Source organism: Dipteris shenzhenensis, chromosome 33 (genome assembly GCF_047967505.1).
Source record: "Dipteris shenzhenensis isolate YYH24624 ecotype China chromosome 33, Dip_SZ_1.0, whole genome shotgun sequence".
NCBI classification, from domain to species: domain Eukaryota; kingdom Viridiplantae; phylum Streptophyta; class Polypodiopsida; order Gleicheniales; family Dipteridaceae; genus Dipteris; species Dipteris shenzhenensis.
The window spans coordinates 28,196,614-28,215,776 of NC_141628.1; the positions used below are offsets into that span (position 1 = coordinate 28,196,614).

General features: G+C 45.0%; 1 protein-coding gene across 3 annotated transcripts in view; it reads right to left on the bottom strand.

Annotated features, from left to right (window-relative positions):
* The window catches only part of LOC147879927 (GDT1-like protein 4), a 32,883-nt gene that overhangs the window by 1,379 nt on the left and 12,341 nt on the right, over positions 1–19,163 (bottom strand). For all 3 annotated transcript variants that reach the window (XM_087371663.1, XM_087371662.1, XM_087371661.1), the window contains exons 7-8: positions 7,221–7,307; positions 2,460–2,519 (exon numbers count right to left, since the gene is read on the bottom strand). In XM_087371663.1, coding sequence (XP_087227789.1) covers positions 2,460–2,519; positions 7,221–7,307 — 147 coding nt within the window. The remainder of the gene's footprint in view (positions 1–2,459; positions 2,520–7,220; positions 7,308–19,163) is intronic.

Consider the following 19,163-nt stretch of genomic DNA (forward strand, 5'->3'; position numbering starts at 1 on the left):
CCACGTCCTTCTTAAATGGGAGTTTAGAAATCAGAAGGTGACCCCTAAATCTCAAACACCCCCTCCCGCAAACACTATGGGCCAACACACACTCATCAATGCACATGCGCCATCAGCTCCAAAAGAGCTTTTGAACAATTCAAAGGCACCCTCAATCTTTGTTCTTTGTTCCAGCAGCCCCAGCTCCTCCAGGTCCAGCTCCATACAAGTGTTTCAGACCACTAAAAGACAGTTTAGTAGGCTTGGTTAAAATGTGAATGTGTGATCCACGATCTTCTTCTCAATGGTCTTCCAGACTCGTGGGACAAAATTGTCAGCACTCGCTCTTACAGTCGACATCCTCCCACCTTAACTCAGCTACATGGTTATCTCATCACTGAGGAAACCAAAGGCCGAGCAAGAAGTTGGGTAATCTGGATGATACATCATTTGTGACTTAAAATAAAAGACAGAATCAAAAACCCCAATTCAGACCCAAACCAAAGCAAAATTTTACTTCTCCGTGTCAACATGATAAAAAAGATCATCATGAACAGAATGACACACCGAAGAAAGGACATTGCTTTTACTATGGGAAGCCTACCCTTGCTTCCGAGTGTCGGAAGAAAAGGGCAGGCCTAAGCCTAGTGGTAAAGATACCACTAAAATAGCCATGCGCCAAACTAGTAATTTTGAGAAAGCCTTAGCTATCTCAAACCAAATAAGTCTGGCCAAGCTGAGAAGCATGAATCATTGACTCCGGAGCCTCCAGTTACTTCACTCTGCACAAAGAGTGGCTCTCTCACTTGAGAAAAGTGGCAATGACCATGTACACTATGAGACTCCAGACTTCATCAAACAAAGGGTACTGATAATATACCAATACAAATGCTGCATTTGCTATTGCCATTGCTAAACAAAACAAGAAGGTGGAGTTTGATGAAGGGGAATGTCTCATTCAAGATAGGCTGATGATTTCAAATCATAGCTAAGAGAATTAAGAAAGAAGCTCTTTATGCACTGACATCATCTATACTTAACCGGCCTACATCTCTCAACTAAGAAAGAAAGAAATATTGTGGTTTGGCCATTTGAACATGCAAAGCCTAGTCCTCATGAACAACAAAGGTTTTGTGAATGGTGTGCCTCATCTTCCTCACGAGAAGATGATTGCAAAGCATGTATACGCACAGCTGTGAAATTTTTCTAAAGAAGGGCTCAAGAAGAAAGATATCCTTGAGCTGACACTTTCTGATCCATAGGGTCCTCTGAATGTCAAATCAATAGGAGGTAAGGTTTACTTCCTGACATCCATAGATGACTATTCTAGGAAGACATGGGTATACTTCCTGAAAAAGAAGTCTAAGACCCTTAAGTACTTCAACGAATTCATTGCCATGGTTGACAACCAAACTAGCAAGCATTTAAAAGCTCTCAGATCAGATAAAGGGGGAGAATTAAGTCAGCAGAACTTATTGAATTCTGTAAAAAGAAGAGCATTGAAAGACAATACTCTACTTCTCATCCTCTCGAACAAAAAGGTGTTGCTGAGCACATGAACTGTACTCTTAAGTAAGAAAAATAGGACTATGCTGAAAGCCTGTAATATAGTAAACTCATTGTGGGCTGAAGAAGCAAATATATCTATGTACTTTCATAATCAGAGTGCTACAAAAGTTGTACTAGATAAAACTCCTGAAAAGACCTTTACAGGTGTAAAGCCTAGAATAGATCACCTACTGATATTTGGTTGCACAGCTTATGCTCGTATTCTTGGTGCCAACAGGAAGGTATATTTGTTGGCTATAGTGATGATCACAAGCCCTACAGGATTCGGAATACTGAAGCATGCGACGTCATCACTAGCAAGGACTTAAACTTTGATGACAAGAGTGGCTCAGCCTCTGACAAAACTTGTTCAAGCAAACCACAACAACGATGTGGTACATGTCCACTACTATACCTTCCTCCCCTACTTGCACAAATTTGTCACTCTCTCCATCCTCATGTGCTGTTGGTGCTGCATGAGGTAGTTCTAGAATTCTTGTTCTTAAATGAACAAAACTTTCACCCTTAAAGGGCATTGATATAGTCCCTCTTTTTAACTTTATAAGTGGCATACACATTATCTGATAGCTTTATCAGGTTAATTCTTCAACAATGGCTATAGGCATACATGATTAGGAACAATAATCTGGCAAAAATATACAAAAGGAAAAACTGAGCAGCCCGGACTCACATTGCAAGTACAACCCCTCAAAAATGTACTGAGTACATGAACCTACTGCTTATCCCCTTTTGAGGACACAAAATCGTTATCCTACATCAAAATTTCTTCCTCGTTGGAGTTTGAGGTTGCCCATGATACCATTCATCCAACAATTGTGCTGCCTTCAAGGGACCTGGACGAGCTGAGTACATGCTGTCAAAAAGCACAATCTTCAAACTTCTCACTCTCATAAATCAAAACGAACACGTACCGCAATGGTTGCAATCTGACTTCTGTCTCCCCACTCAGCTAGGAACGTCAAAATAAATGCCTGTCAGCCAGTCGATGGCAGATAATATAGTTACTAACCATTTCAGTCATGCTGGCAAACTTAAGAGACCCTAACTCTATAAGACAACAGCCGTCATAAGTTAACAGAGCCTATCCAAGAAACACAATTAACTCTTATTCAAGGCCTCGCACATTGGGGATAGACATTTTCTTGTGAGAAGCCCCACAAGCTGCTTAACACGATTTGATGCTGCTTTCTAGACTTTGACGAGAAACACAAGTAGAATCTATGGTTAAGGCTAAATAATTATTGAGCTCTGCGTTTGAATACATTTTAGCATAGAAGACACCATTTTATCTGTGACATAAAAAGCAAGCGTGCATAGTTATACCCATTGCAAAGCCTATATGTTTTCTCAATGAATCGTCACCTCTAAGCAGTTCAACTCTTGGCACTTATCTTCCTAATCTGGTCAATTCATCCTCGCCTTATCAAACATAACAGCCTCTAGCATCCATCACATATATAGCCCTGTATCTACAAAGAATATGCCACTTGCAGGACATATCTGGTTGCCTCTTTGAAAGCTACTGCTTTCAAATCTATTGAGTTACGTTGCCCTTAGTCGAATGAAAAAGAGCAGAGAGGCAAACTTCAAGCTTCCTCGGTCCTAATTGGATAATCATGTTTTCATAACTCCCCAGCGTACTCTGCTCTCTTCAAGCAGCTTACGTTTATCAAGAATTCAAGCATAACAGCAACCCTTATTGAGTTGTGAGTAGATTCTCTTCTTCAAGGCTCTTTCTCATTTTGACAACCTAAATCTGTCTCAACACACACTTTCCAAAAACATCTAACAAAAAACAAGGTAAGAGGTGGACTTCAATATGAAGGTAATGAGTCAAAGCAGATGCCGCTACCTGGTCAATTCATTAATTGCAAATCACTGGTCGATGCACTATTTGCAAATCACTGGTCAATGCCCAAATTGGAGGCACTGCTGCAAATCTCTGGTCTATGTGGTTCTCGTTATACAAAGGCTTAGTTCACCAAAGGGGCGTGGAAAGATATGTTACTGTGTTTTGCTTGCATTGATTTACTGCCCGCAAAGCAATTAAACGAAGATGCTAGCTGAGATTGAAAGCCAGCTGAAGGTGAAGGTCAAGAAATGGGATCTGATACTGACGTAAGAAAGGGGGGAACAAGAAAGGGAAAAGGAGGGAGAGAGTAGAGGAAATGGCACGGGCATCTGTCAGCCCAAGAACATCGGTCTGCAGCAGACAGTGGCAGCAATACGTATGTGTAAGACCCAGAATTGGTCGGGCCCAGAAGAGCAATAGAGATCTGTAGCAGCCTTTTATAGTCTCAGATCCAGTCTGTGCGGACCAGTCTGTGAAAATGGCAGTTATAGACCAGTCTGTGAATGGCAATTACAGGCCAGTCTGTGAGGTGGCAGTTATAGCCTATAGGAGCGTTCAAAGCTATAAGGGAGTCCTTTCTCCCCTTCTTTTTTCCAAGAAAAAAGAACCTACTATTAATGCTTGGAAAACATATACCTAGATAAATCCAGGAACATTCTATTAATGCTTGGGAAACATACCATACAGGTCAGCCTCCACAGGAACTACTGATGGTGAATACAAGAAAGGAAACCAGCTGTCAACCAAGCTTGTTTCCGAAAGGGCCCAGCACACTGCTAGGGTCCCTCCGGAACAGGGGCTAGCAGCCACGGTGGCTCTCTCTCTCTCTCTCTCTCTCTCTCTCTCTCTCTCTCTCTCTGTGCATGTGCGTGTGTGTGTGTGTGTGTGTGTGAATACCTCTCGTGGAAAGAGTGTAGAAGATGCTTGCAGCCCAAGCCTTGCAGAAACACTCCTGCCTCTCAATGGTCACTCGTGAACCTGGGGTACTGCGCTCCCAGATGACACTCAAGGTAAAGATAATATCCTGCCACATGGCGACGAGTATAGCTGTCGGAGGGACCTGCTGGCCTCCCATCACCTGACTACACTTGGCGACCAAATGTGCCAAGCAGTAATGCTGGCCAAAATAATCGCGCGAGCACGCAAAGGAGGAACTGCATCCTTGATCTCAATCCGAGAGACGTCCTAGCCTTGAATCCTGTACGTGGGAGAAACTAGATCAATAGAGAATTTGTGACTCCCCTCTGTGAGCCAAGCTATCATCCCGCACTTGAAGTCCCGTTACATCCTCTAAATACTCGCTACAATCCTGACGGCTGCTGCCCATATCCTCTGCGCCGCTGTACAACCCCAAAGGCAGTGTCGGATCGTTTCAAGCATCCCTCTATACAGCAGTGACATCAGCCATCCATGCGCATCTACTCTAGCGAAGGGCCAATGGGCAAGCCCCCATGGGCCAGGAGATCTTCCGTGGCCTAAGGCTAGCCCACAGACGTGGCCAAAAGCAAGAAATGACCTCCCGGGAAACATCTTGCTCTAACCAGTTCGTGTCCTCAAAGGTGACCAAGTAGCTGCCTCCAACTAGATACGGCGTCTAATGCAGGTCATGTAGGAGAAGAAGGGTAACTCCTCCACTCTATCTGAGAGCCCTACAAACACAAGATAGAACCACTAAAGATCACGGAGGGGTCGCCTCTCCCAAATCCAAAGACGCTGGATTGCGCCCTCCCACCTTGATAAGACTCAAACCACATTAATGTGCCACTCCTTGCCCACCCGGCCTAATACCATGATCCGTTGCCACTCCAAACCATCCAAGAGCTCCTCATCAGTCCCTATCTGTCTCGGCTTGGAGGCAGCCACCTAGCCCTACTCTATAGAATTTGCAATGATGGGACCCAAGGGACTCCTGAAAGAAGCGCACTCCAATGGGAATGCCTGTCCACGAGAACTGGCCGGACCAACAGTGGGGGGTCCCAGGACTGAGTAGCCCCTCCCACCATAAATTCGGGATCATTGCATCAATATTTGTTGTCATTCAAGTGCCTACGCCCAATCCTCTGCTGGGCCACTGTCCCCACTCTGCCCATCCAATGTGTGTGCGCTACCCAAGCATGTGACCCTCTGCATCTCTGATCCTAGGTGCCAGATGAGCGGCTGTCTCTCAAACTCTTCCCTGCACGAGGAGCTGGCTCGAATAAGTCCCCCGACAACCTCTGCCATACCCTGTGAAGACTCCACATCAGAGGGGAGCCTTTCTCCATGAGAGGAGCCTCCGAGACGCTCCACCAGTGGGACTGCTGCCACTATCCGCCTATACGGGGGGTGTTCCTAAGGATACCCCTCTAGAGAAGCCAAGGCTCTATACCCGGGGTGAGACCACGGACCACTCACTTGCCCAAAAGGGCCCTGCTCTGCATCTCTGGATCAATGATGCCCAGCCCTCTTCGTGCCTGTGGTAGAATCATTGTATGCCAAGCTACTCTGGCCCTGGTGTTCCGCGTGCCATCCAAACTTGCCCAAAGTAAGTTGCGAACCAAGTGTCTGAGCTGCCCCATGCATTCCCTGTGAAAGCACCTACAGCAAGCTATATACCAGGACTTGGCAAGGAGGACCTGGTTGACAACCAGCGGTCTACCTGCTAAGGCGGGTTTGGTTGAGCTCCAATACAGAAGCTTGCACCAAATGCTCTCCAAAACCAGGGTTGTATGCTGCTCTACGGAGATGTCAATACCCACGTGGCAGCCTAGGTATCTCGATGTCTGCCCTTGTGCAATCCACTGGAAGCCAAAGGAAGCCCCCCAATCTAGGACCTCCTAAACCTCCTCCGTGCCTATGAGAAACCCGACCGATCCAAAAAAAGAAATTGTGACGAGCACCAAGGAGGTAGGGAGTGGAAGCAAGACATCCAAGGTGTCTTTTATCTCAGGTGGCCTCTCCATGACTTCCTCAAGTGGTCCTACCCAAACAGATAGGTCTGTGAGGACCATGTAGGTGCCCTTCTTTGCTTACACTACCCGCATTGGTCAACATGCAGCTGGATCTCCCTCCATAGATCAGAGGCACTAGGTTGAGCAGTAGGTACAGCACAAGGTCCTTGCCAAACTTTAGTCACAATTTTGGATCAATATCAAGCCACAGAAGCTTACCCACTTCTTCTGGCTGGTGCACACAGATCTTGGTCCAAACAAATGAGGGATTGTATTTGTCATTGCTGCGTACCATGAGTTCAAGAGACGATTTCCTTTTGCTTGTGGGGTCATGATTAACGTGATCATATAAAAAAATGGAAGGAAATACAAATTAGTGCAGAACATTTTTAGAAATCGAGCATTCCTCATTCTACATGAATTCTTTGCATTTGCTCCCCTTTGCATCTCGAGCCAATATCCACTAAAGCATACATCTTCCATACTGCAGTCAACCTCGTTCACTCCCAAATCGAAACATATCCAACTGCATTATGTATAACATTTTAACCCCAAGGTCGCTGGTCAGCAACAGTGTGACTATTGAGTCATAAGTGGTTGTGCATTGATTAGTATCCTCTTGAAGAACCTACAATCCAATGCAAGCATCCGTGTAGCAAGCAACCAGAAAACTCATAAATGCAGGAGTGTTGATATCAATATCAAAATCAAGAATGTGTGTATTCTCAGACCTAGAACATACATTGGTATATTTCATCCTTACATCCGGCTTCACAAGGCATTAAGGAGTACCACAAATGACAACTTGAATGTCTACAGCATCACATATAAATACATTGTAGATTCACATAGAGAACGTTCACATGCACCTTTTGTAATCTGAAGCATACCTCCAAAAAAATGGGGGTACAAAATCGTGATAGCACACGGCGCCAAAGGGTCTTCCCTTGAGAACCTCCTTCAAGTTTTTCTTCCACCTGATCAGCCAGACCACAATTCAAGAAACAGAGCTTTCACCACCTTCAAAGAAACTTTAACTTTACAACTCCTCCTAGAAATAAGGCAAGAATGGAAAAATTGTTGTCTAATTGACATATCCTATATCTTGTATGATTAAACCCATTTTTCAAAATGAAGAACAAATTTCCACACTTAATAGTTGCAAACCAACAGCAAACAGTGAAAAATAACACACAAGAATGTACCATAACAATAAGGAAGGTTTTGTCATGTAGGAGGAAAAGTGCCTAAGTTAGTGGGATTCTCTCTTAGAGGAGACCGCCCAACCCAAGGTGTCACCCTCGATATGGCCCGTCGGATATAGATCAGAGACCACGCCCCCTACCACAGCACGAGACGACGCAAACATGCGGCATCTTCACATCTCATCGGAGAGCTACCATGGCCCCCAAATATGTGTTTGGAGCTTTAGCACTACCTAATTGAGTCTGTTTAGATTTTGACAGCAAGGGCCTTAGCGAGCCCTTTGCTTCAGCCCACAGCGGCTTGTACAAGCTATTTGCTGATTATACTTTTGTCTCATAGGCCTCCTAAAGACGTCTCTCTCTCTCTCTCTCTCTCTCTCTCTCTCTCTATATATATATATATATATATATATATATATATATATATATGGCTCACGAAAGATGAAGAGAGGCGGCGAAATCGCGTTTTTAGGGTTTAGGGCAAAGCAGGTTGCACGAAACGCCCGTTTCATGGGCAGATGTTGGGGTTAAGGCCCTGTGCCACCTCATGTACACCTTTTTCTGTTACAGGTTATAGTGTGAACACGGTTCACTCCGAACCGGTTCCACCCAAGTGTCTATCCTAATATATTCTTGAGGGTTGTGGTGTGCCCTTGCTTCTCGATTCACACCCACCACTCTTGTGGTCTTGGTCTCACTCTCCTCCACTCGCTTTCGCTTCAACTGGTATCAAAGCTTTGGCTCATCAACTCTATCCTACGTCCTCACCCTCAGCCGAGAAGTTCCCCTTCTGCTTCCGTACAGCATACTGGCCCATACAACTCCAATCGTACGTTCTGTACAACGCGTGTCTTGTGCTTCCGTACAGCGTACTAGCCCGTACAACTCCAATCGTACGTTCCGTACGACGCGTGTCTTCTGCTTCCGTACAGCGTACCGGCCCGTACATCCCGTACAACGTGTGGCTTCGTCCGTACAACGTGTGGTACAGCATCAAGGCCCGTACAACGTCAAATTCAGTCGCGTTCCGCTGCTGTTCTACGCCCTTCGTTGGTCGTGACCTTGTTAATCTCGTGCGTGGGAATATCCTTCTTCGAGGTATTTAAGACGTGGTTTTGCAGGTACACTTGACATTTGTCAAGTGGGCAGTTGGATTGTGTGACATTTGGTCACATTGGGCAGAAATTTGAGGATTTGGTGCACATCATGGTGCATTCTCGGAATTTGCAGAAATTGCATGCAAGAAATTTGGGGCTTTTGACGCTAGAGTGCTTGTACGCACTTGTGGATGCCTATTTGACGAAATTTCTCTTCAATAGACGCCAAAACAAGGGGCTTTTGCTCAAATTGGTGTCATTGGCTGTTGTAGACAGTTTTGGAAGGGGATTCACATGTCTATGTGTCAAATGCATTGACAAAAGAGGAGATTTTGCAATCAGGTCAGTTTTGGGTAAATGCTTCTTAATGGGGACAGCACATTTGTACACTCTTGGAGAGTGTGAAAACTCAGTTCAGTTCTGAGTTTAGCCTTGTGACAGTGTTCATATGCCTATTTGAGGTGGGAGAGTTTGCCCAAACACCTGCTAAACAATCTGGGATATTTGTGTCACTTGATCATTCATTCTACAGTGACATTTGGTCACTTGTCAAGGCTCGGGTACCTTTGTGACAGTTTTGTACAAGTGCAGGCCAATTTTGGAAGAGATTTGGGGATTTTTTAGAGTTTTTTTTTTACTGTTTTGGAGAGTGGACAACATTGCATTAAGTCACAGCACGTGACTTTGAGGCTCTCTGTGCCTTAGGTGTATTTATTTGCTTCTATTTGGGCTTATCATTATGTCTTCAAGCAACGAAGGCAACTATTGGAACATCGAGAAGTTGGAGGGGAATGCAAATTTCTCTTATTGGAAGAAGCAAATATATAATGTGTTGGTCCAGAAAGATCAAAATATGCCTATCAAGTATAAAGGGATCAAGCCCGATGAAGTTAGTGACCTTCAGTGGGAAACCATGAATGAGAAGGCCAAGAGTACCATTCTTTTGACCATCTCTAAGAAGATCTACTTCAATGTAGAGAATGAAGCCACCGCTTACAGCATATGGAAAAAACTTGAGTCCCTTTTCGCCCGCAGCTAGTAACGTGTTCTGGTTGCATGAAAGAGGGGACAGCCCTCTCACTTCACCTCAATGAGTTTCACTCTATTATTCAGCCAACTCACAAATCAGAAAATGAACTTTGATGATGAGGTGAAGGCCATTTTTCTCTTGAGTACCCTCCCTAACAGTTGGGATACTTTTGCTACAGCCATAAGCAATTCAGCCCCTGCTTTCACAGGATTGTCATGCCAAAATGTGGAAAGCGCTCTTCTGCAGGAAGAGGTGAGGCGTAAGAATAGCAGTGAAAATAAGAATGCAAGTGCATTGGCTGTGGGCAGAGGTAGGCAGCAAAATAGAGGGGAAAACCAAAATAAAGGGAAATCTCGCAGTCAGTCCCGTCCTAGGAAGGACCTTGAATGCCACTACTGCCATAAGAAGGGGCATATTAAAAGGGACTGTTTTCAACTGAAAAACAAAGGCAAGGATAAGGAAAGAAAAGAAGAGGACAAAGATGCGAAAAGAGATGCCAAAGACACCAAGGGCAAGGCTAAACTTGAGGAGCTCAATGCAGTGATTAGCAGTGATGAAGATAATGACGATGTCATACTTGTTGCCTCCTCTGGTGATAGTTCTTTTCTTGTGGCCAATGATGGCTCGTATGCACAAGATTGTCTATTAGACTCAGGTGCATCCTATCATGTTACTCCTCATGAGCAGTGGTTTGCTTCGTATGATGCAGGGAAGAAAGGATGCGTGAAACTTGGGAATGATTATGCCTGTGACGTTGTTGGCATTGGGGATGTGCATCTAAAATTCCCAAATGGTTCTGAATTTGTATTGCACAATGTGAGACATGTGCCACAGCTCAGGAAGAGATTGATATCCACTGGGCAGCTTGATGATGCAGGGTATCTCACCCAATTTGGTCATTCTATGTGGAAGGTGCTTAAGGGAAACATGGTTGTGGCCAAAGGCTGCAAATCAGGCACCTTGTATCCATTGTATGTTGAGGGTGTTGATGCTAATGTAATCCATGTGACCGAGCAGCCACACACTTCATTGTGGCATAGCCGGTTGGGCCATATAAGCCAGAAAGGAATGAAAGTATTGTCTTCTTTGGGTTACTTGCCGAGACTTAATTTTTCTGATTTTTCAGCATGTGATCATTGTATTTATGGCAAACATTAGCAATCAGCCCATAAAAAGGCTGGAAATGTTAAGCAAGAAGTCCTTACTTTGGTACATACAGATGTATGTGAAATGCCCAACCTTTCTTTGGGCGGTGCCAAGTATTTTGTCACTTTTATTGATGATGCATCCAGAAAGATATGGGTCTATCCCATTAAGCATAAGAGTGATGTGTTCAAAGTCTTCAAGACTTAGTTGGCACTTGTTGAGAATCAGACAGGAAAGAAGCTTAAATGCCTCAGGTCTGATAATGGAGGGGAATACCTCTCAAGGGAATTTACTACATTTTGTGATCAGAAGGGGATAAAGAGGGAGTTGCCCGCTCCCTACAATCCTCCACAAAATGGCGTGGCTGAAAGGCAAATAGGACCATTCAAGAGAGGACTCTTAGCATGCTCTCACAAGCAAGATTGACCCATGGTTTTTGGGCAGAAGTTGTTAAGACAGCAGTACATCTCATCAATAGGTCACCCAACAGGGACTTGGATTTGAAGGTACCTGAGGAGGTGTGGTCAGGAAAGCCACCCTCTTACAAACATCTCAGGGTGTTTGGCTGCCAAGCCTTTATGCATGTCAGAAGGGAAATACGCAGCAAATTAGGCCCAAAGTCACGCAAGTGTATCTTTCTTGGGTATGGTGACAATGGAGAGATGGGTTACAGGTTGTGGGACCCTGAATCTCACAAGATTGTGAGGAGCAATGATGTGATTTTTCGAGAAGATAGGATGCAAAAACAGCCTATCAATACCATTGGAGTGAGAAGAGTCATTTTTTAGGAGGAAGGACCTCCAGCACAACCACAAAATGCCAATCAAAATGTTGTCCAAAATGGTCAAAATCAGCAGCCACCTCCGGCTTTTAATGCTCCATATTATCCTCCACAGGAAGAGCCACAAATGCAGCCTGAGATTCAGCAAGATGTGCTTCCAGAGCAGGCTGTACAGCCCCAAAATATGCAGAAACAGCAAGTAAATCAGCCACCTAATCAAGATGGTTGGGTTAGGCGGAGCACCAGGGTGTCCTGGATGCCTGACAGGTTTGTTCCAGGGGTGAATCCACTTGATGATTACATCATGGTGACAGATTGTGGTGAGCCCTCGTGCTTTAAAGAAGCCATGAAGAGGGAGGATGCAAAGAATTGGCAGAAAGCCATGGTTTCAGAGATGCAATCTCTTGAGAAGAATCAGACATGGAATCTAGTGCAGTTGCCTGCAGGCCAGAAAGTCCTACCATGCAAGTGGGTTTATAGGTTGAAGATCACTCCAAGGGATGCTAAGCCCAAGTACAAAGCAAGATTAGTTGCTAAGGGGTTCAAGCAGGAAAAGGGAGTTGATTTTGATGAAATCTTTTCTCCTGTAGTCAAGATGACTACATTGAGGACTCTTTTAGCTTTGGTGGCTTGTCAGGACATGGATCTTGTCCAAATGGACGTGAAGACGGCCTTTCTTCATGGAGACCTTCACGAGGATATTTATATGCAGCAAGCAAAAACGGTGATTTGCCCTAGCGATTGTTTCTTATGGGAATTGGGATTTTTCCATTTTATCTAATATTGACTTTATATATATGTATGTATGTATGTGTGTGTGTGTGTGTGTATATGTACACATACATGTACATGTACATACATACATACATATATATATACGGTATTGTATTTCGCTCATATGTAGACAAAATAGGAGCATTACACCTACCAAAAGAAGGTGACACACTCAATCTTGGTTATGGGACACTATGAGTGATGCATAGATGGTCAACTCTCAATTTTAGATAGATGGAAAAAGGATGACTTTGCTAATTTATCCATGCTTCTTGCTTTCTAAATTCTTTTCTTCCTTGGGGCACATTGGTTGAGATCCATCAATTGTCTCATGGTCAGGGATGATGCATGGGTTATTTGATTATTTTTCCTTTGTTGAGTAGATCCTTATGTAGTTGGTTGAGTGCATACTTTCTAAGTGGGTTCAATATCAAGTCAAGGGAAAAGAAGGGCTTGTATGCAAATTGCAGAAGAGTCTTTATGGGCTCAAGCAGGCACCCAGAGAGTGGTATCACAAGTTTGATGCTTTCATGAAAGCACAAGGATTCAGACGGTCTAATCATGATCATTGTCTCTACACTAAGAAGGCAAGAGATAGTAGTCTTCTTATACTCATTCTTTATGTGGATGATATGCTTATTGCTGGGAAGTCATCTATTGATATGAATGCTTTGAAGGCAAAACTGCACAAAACCTTCGACATGAAGGATCTTGGTGATGCAAATCACATTCTTGGTATGCGGATTGTGAGAAACTAGTCAAAGGGTTTACTCTATCTTTCTCAAAAAGAGTACATTGGCAAAGTGCTGGAAAGGTTCAATATGGATAAGGGGAAGGCTTTGAGCACACCCTTGCCACCATATTTAAAACTCAGCCAAAAGGACAGCCCTCAGTCAAATGATGAAAGGGCTCATATGGCCAAGGTTCCTTATGCTTCTGCATGTGGCAGTCTAATGTATGCCATGGTTGCTACTAGACCAGATATTGCTTTTGCAGTAGGAGTGGTCAGTAGATATATGGCTAACCCCGGTAAGAGGCATTGGGAGGCAATTAAGGGTATATTGAGATACCTTAAGGGGCCTCAAGATGTGTGCATATGTTTTGGCAAGCAAGATGCAGAAGTGCATGGATACACAGATTCAGATTATGCAGGGCATGCAGACAATCGTAAATCCACCACGGGCTACGTGTTTACTTTCACAGGTGGTGCTATTTCATGGATATCCAGGTTACAAAGATGCACAGCATTGTCTACCACGGAGGCAGAGTATATTGCAGCCACTGAGGCTTGCAAGGAGGCCATATGGCTTTCACCTCTGGTGGGAGACTTGGGTTTTTCAGGGGATATTCCTTCTTTGCATTGTGATAGCCAGAGTGCTATTATGTTGGCAAAGAATCCGGTCTTTCATCAGAAGACCAAGCACATTGATGTTAAGTACCACTTTATTCGTGAGGTATTGCATGACAAGTTGTTAGAACTTGTCAAAATCCATACTGATGATAACCCTGTGGATCTTTTCACCAAAATCTTGCCAGCAGAGCGGTTTGCACATTGCAGGGCACTGATGGGTGTTGGATAGGCCATATATCACGTTTTGGCCTTGTACATTCGATATGTTTTGGCCTTGTACATTCGATATGTACTTGCTGTAATTTCTGATTTTTTTTTAAGGCACATTGCCTTCAGGTGGGAGGTTGTTGGGGTTAAGGCCCTGTGCCACCTCATGTACACCTTTTTCTGTTACAGGTTATAGTGTGAACACGATTCACTCCGAACCGGTTCCACCCAAGTGTCTATCCTAATATATTCTTGAGGGTTGTGGTGTGCCCTTGCTTCTCGATTCACACCCACCACTCTTGTGGTCTTGGTCTCACTCTCCTCCACTCGCTTCCGCTTCAGTAGAAACGGAAACGACGAAACAAAAACGGTGTTTCGTCAAGAAACGCCGTTTCGTGAAACCTGCTTTGCCCTAAACCCTAAAAACGCGATTTCGCCGCCTCTCTTCATCTTTCGCCGCCTCCCGCCCGTTCCACTCCTCTTGTGCATCCTTGTTGCTCTCTCCACCTTCTCTAAGCTCTCTCCATCCCTCCATCCTTTGCTCTTGGACCTCCATCCTTCTCTCTCCATCCTCTTCATCCTTTGCTCCATCTTCTCCATCCTGCAAGCTGCAGCTTGGCAGCTTGCTCTCCAGACTCCATCCCTCCATCCTTCTTCTCTCCATCCTCTCTTTAATCTTACCTTCTACCTCTCCATCCTCCTCCTCTCCATCCTCCTTCACTTCTACCTCTGCTCCTCCAGGCTCCTTCCACCTCTCCATCCTCTTTTACCTCTATCTCTCCATCCTCCTTCTACCTCTCCATCCTTTCTCACTTGTGACCTCTCCATCCTCCTTTTCACCTCTCCATCCTCCCCAATGCCAAGAGATGCTTATTAGGTCCATGTCTCCCTCCTGGATAGTTATAAAGGAGGCGGTGGCTCCAAGAAGTGGAGATGCAACTATTGCGGCATAAGCAAAACGGGGTCTGTCACACGGGTGAAAGACCATCTAGCACGTGTTCCCAGCAAGGATGTAGGACCTTGTGAGTTCGTGCCTACTCTAGTGAAAGGTGGCCTAACAGAATGGAAGCGTGTGCGTATGGCAGCCTTGGCTGCAAAAAGTGGAGGACAAGGGCTGCAAGATGAAGAAGAGGCTGCTGACACTGAGCCATTGGATGATGCCAGCACATTGGGTTCTGCAAAGAGAAGTAGAGGGGCATCAACTACATCGAGCGCGGGTCCTAGTGCTACAAGAACACCCTTGCCACATGGATCAATTAGTGTGGATGCTAGTGCGGGGAAAAGAGAATCACTGCAAAGATCTAGCATTCAAGCACGCTTGCAAAAGCAAGCAGTGAAGGAGGCCACTAGTGAGCTCACAAAGCTCTTCATACAGTGTGCAATACCCTTTCATGTGGCAAAGACTACACGATGGAGGAAGGCCATGAGAGCCGTAAGCCACATTGGGTATGAATGGGAAGGGCCTACATATGAGGCCTTGCGGACAAGAGAGCTAAGAAGAGAGAGGGAATGTGTGGAAGACCAAATGAAGCCCTTGAAAGAGACTTGGTAAAAATATGGATGCACACTCTTATGCGATGGATGGTCAAATGCACACAAGAGGAATGTGTACAATATTTTAGTGTCTTCTTGCAAGGGAACCATGTTCTTGAGAGCCATAGACGCTTCCACTGCAGGTACAGTGATTACACGGTTGTATATTTGGGAGCATTTACAGGCAGCCATTATGGAGATAGGTGTTGAGCATGTGGTGCAGGTGGTGATAGATAATGGCAGCAATTGTGTGTCAATGGGTGCCATGTTAGAAGATGAGTTCCCTAAGATTGTGTGGACACCCTGTGCCTCACATTGCCTTGATCTTTTGATCGAGGACCTAGGGAAGATACCTTGGATTGATGCCATCTTCTCCACAGCCCGCAGTATCGTGAAGTTTGTCACGAAGAGACCCAAAGTCCTCAGCATCTATCGGGCTTACAGTGACCTTGAGCTATTGAAACCTCCAACCACAAGGTTTGCTTACATGTTCATAGTGGTGGAGAGACTTGTGCGAGTGCGCCAGGGCTTGTTGCGCACGGTTGTGTCTCGGGAGTGGGGAGATTGGGATGATAGAGGCCAAGCAGAGTCTATCAAATTTTTTCGCATGATCATGGATGAGTCTTGGTGGAATCAGGCGGAGGCATTAATCAAATCGATTAATCCTATCTACACGGTGCTTCGCATCACGGACATGGAGGGAAGCACATTAGGGCTCTTGTACGAGTTTATGGACAAGATTGGAGAGGCCCTCAACAGAAACACTTCCCTATCGCCTGATAAGTAAGACTTTTTACTTTTGTAATATGTATAATTATTGCAGTTACTAAATGGCAATTTGTTATCATGAAGCCTGGAATTTTCAGATATATATTATGTATGTACTATTACCTATAGTCTATGAATTTTGCATGCATAATGCATTCTAATTTCTTGTGGCATGATTTAGGGTTGAGTCCATCCGTGCTATATGGAATAAGTGGTGGAATTGGTTCCACCGCCCAATCCATGCGGTGGCACATGTATTGCATCCGCTCTGGCGCAGTCAAGAGCAATATGAGAATGACGAGTTGGAGGAGGGAATGCAATAGTATCTACAAAATTGGACGGGTGGTGACTTGGAGATGCAACAAAGAATGGAGGATGAACTTCTATTGTTCCGCAATCACAGCCTCTCCTTTGGTCGACCTACGGCTAGGCTCCGAGAGACACAGTTGCAACCTGTCTCCTGGTGGGAGAAATATGGCAACTGTACTCCTACTTTGGTAAGAGTCTAAGCTGAAAAACTTATGAAAGTGTTTGCATTTGTTACAGCTGTGGTGAATGTATCCCAACTTTCAGGAAGAGAGATCAAGAGTGCCATACCCTTGGTTTCCTCATCCACCACATATTTTTGATTTGCAAGTTGAGTGACAATTGAATTAAACTCATTGAGATGTGCATCCATGGAGGTCCCTTCCTTCATCTTCAGATTGAAGAACTTGCGCAGCCAATATATCTTTGTGGCTACACTCTGCTGCTCCTATGTGTCCTGTAGCTTTTTCCACACACCCCAGGCTGTTTTTTCACCATCCACATTCCAAACAACACCTCATGGAGTGACAATTCAATTATGGACTTTGCTGACAGATCAGCTAGTGCCCAAGCATCATCAGATGTGCCAGTGGGCTTCACACCTTTGTGTATAATAGGAGCATGACACTGCTTCAGAATTAGCACATTCAGGACCATCTTTTTCCACATTGGGTAGTTAGCAGCACCCTGCAACTTTTTAATATTGAGAAGAGAAGATTCCGGGGATGAAGCCATTACAATCAGCAAGAAATATAACCCACACTTGGGTGCCTGACTCCCCGCAAACTAAGTGCACAGATGCACTTGTAGTTGTGCTCAAAAGTTAATTCCTGCAATTTTCTCCCACTTAACAGTAAATACTGTCTGTTTCCTGCCGGCTGCAGATCCAGAAAAGCAATACTTAATGCATTAATTGATGCTCTGTAGTACAGTACAGCAGTACCTTGATTTGACACAATGTATGTCCCTGCTGTAACAGTGAAAACAGCACTGTTTTATGCACTTTAAACTTCAGTAAAATGACTGTTTACAGTCCAAAAATTGACTCCGGACAGTACCCGACTGTACTTTCTAGTACAGCAACAGAAATTGACTGTATAACTGTCCAAAACTGTCAGAATTAGACTTTCTCTTGCCTCTATAACTGTGTTACACAGTTTAGAACTTGAATGAGGCAAAAGCCCCTTGACTAGAAGCCAATTTTGAGGATTTTAGTGCATACACCGCTTTCCCAAAGCTCCAATGATCACATAAAGCATCTAGGTGTTTCCCCCAACACTGATATGCATAACAATGTCAAAAGCCCCAAATTTGACTAAAGTCAAACTTGGTCAAAATTGACCAAATCTGTAACAAATGTGGATGTACTTTCAGCAACAAATTACAGCATTTGTCCCACGCACAATAGCATCAAAAGCCCCTTGAATTGACAGCACATTCCGTGCATTAACACAGTAAATGGCATCAATCTGCTATTGTTCATAAGGCATGTGACTGCACGTCCATTGACTTGCATCCAGTAGCATATGCTGCATGTGTCTACACAGATCTGACCAATGCATACATAGTGCCAACACTGTGTACAATCACTGGCCAAGTGATAAGACCTATCTCGAAATCAGGGCGAAGACCCTTGGGGGGAGGCGGGAAATGTGCGTTTGCTTCGCAAGATCAGGTAGGAGACGATGATGGCAGAGCTGCGGGCGCATGTGGCGCTGATGGCAGTGCTGGTGGCCTTGGCCCTGGCTGGCGCCGCCTGGCTTGCTGCTGGTGGCACCGATGGCGTCGCTGGTGGCCTTGGCCCTGGCTGGCGCCGCCTGGCTTGCTGCTGGTGGCAACGGTGGCGTCGTCGGTGGCCTTGGCGCTGGCGTCGCCGGTGGCCTTGGCCCTGGCGACGAACGGCCTCAAAGGCTACTAGCGCAGCGCTAGCAGCTGAAGGCGCTGTCTGCACGCTGCCGCTGCTGTCGCTGCTGCCTAGCGATGGCAGTGCTGCTGACTGCCTAACGATGGCTGTGGCGCTGCCTTGGCTGCTGGTAAGACCCACGTTTTGGGCAAACACACGAATAGGCAGCTGCTGGATAGGCGAGGATAGGGAGAGTGGCTCTGATACCAGTTGTGGAAGGGGAGAGTGAGAGCACACCGACACACACAAGCAGGATAAGACACAAGAAGTGTGGGGATAAAACGTATGTGTGTACCTCCCCTAGCACACAGTCAACCTTTTATATGAAAGGATAAGGTTACAACACTAAGTACGGTGTACTTAGTGTACTTAACAAATAAAGTACTAAGTGTACTAACTGTACTTGGGTGGCCATAGTACCTTTACCCCAACAGATTGTAAGTAGCCTAGTGCTTATCGAGTAAGCCACCCAACTTATACATGCTACATCACTTATCATGTTCCTCCATTTGATAAGAAGCCCAATGACTACCATGTTCATGGGAGGTCTCTCTTTATAATCCAAGACAACTTTTGGATGATGAGAGATATACAATGACACGTTCTCGAGGTGAACAAGCTCCACCTCCCCCTCCACTTGGCACCGACCACTCATACTTGTCAGTCATTTAGCATCTCAACTACACTACCAAACATAAGACATGATCCCCTTGCCCCCACTCAGGTATGGGT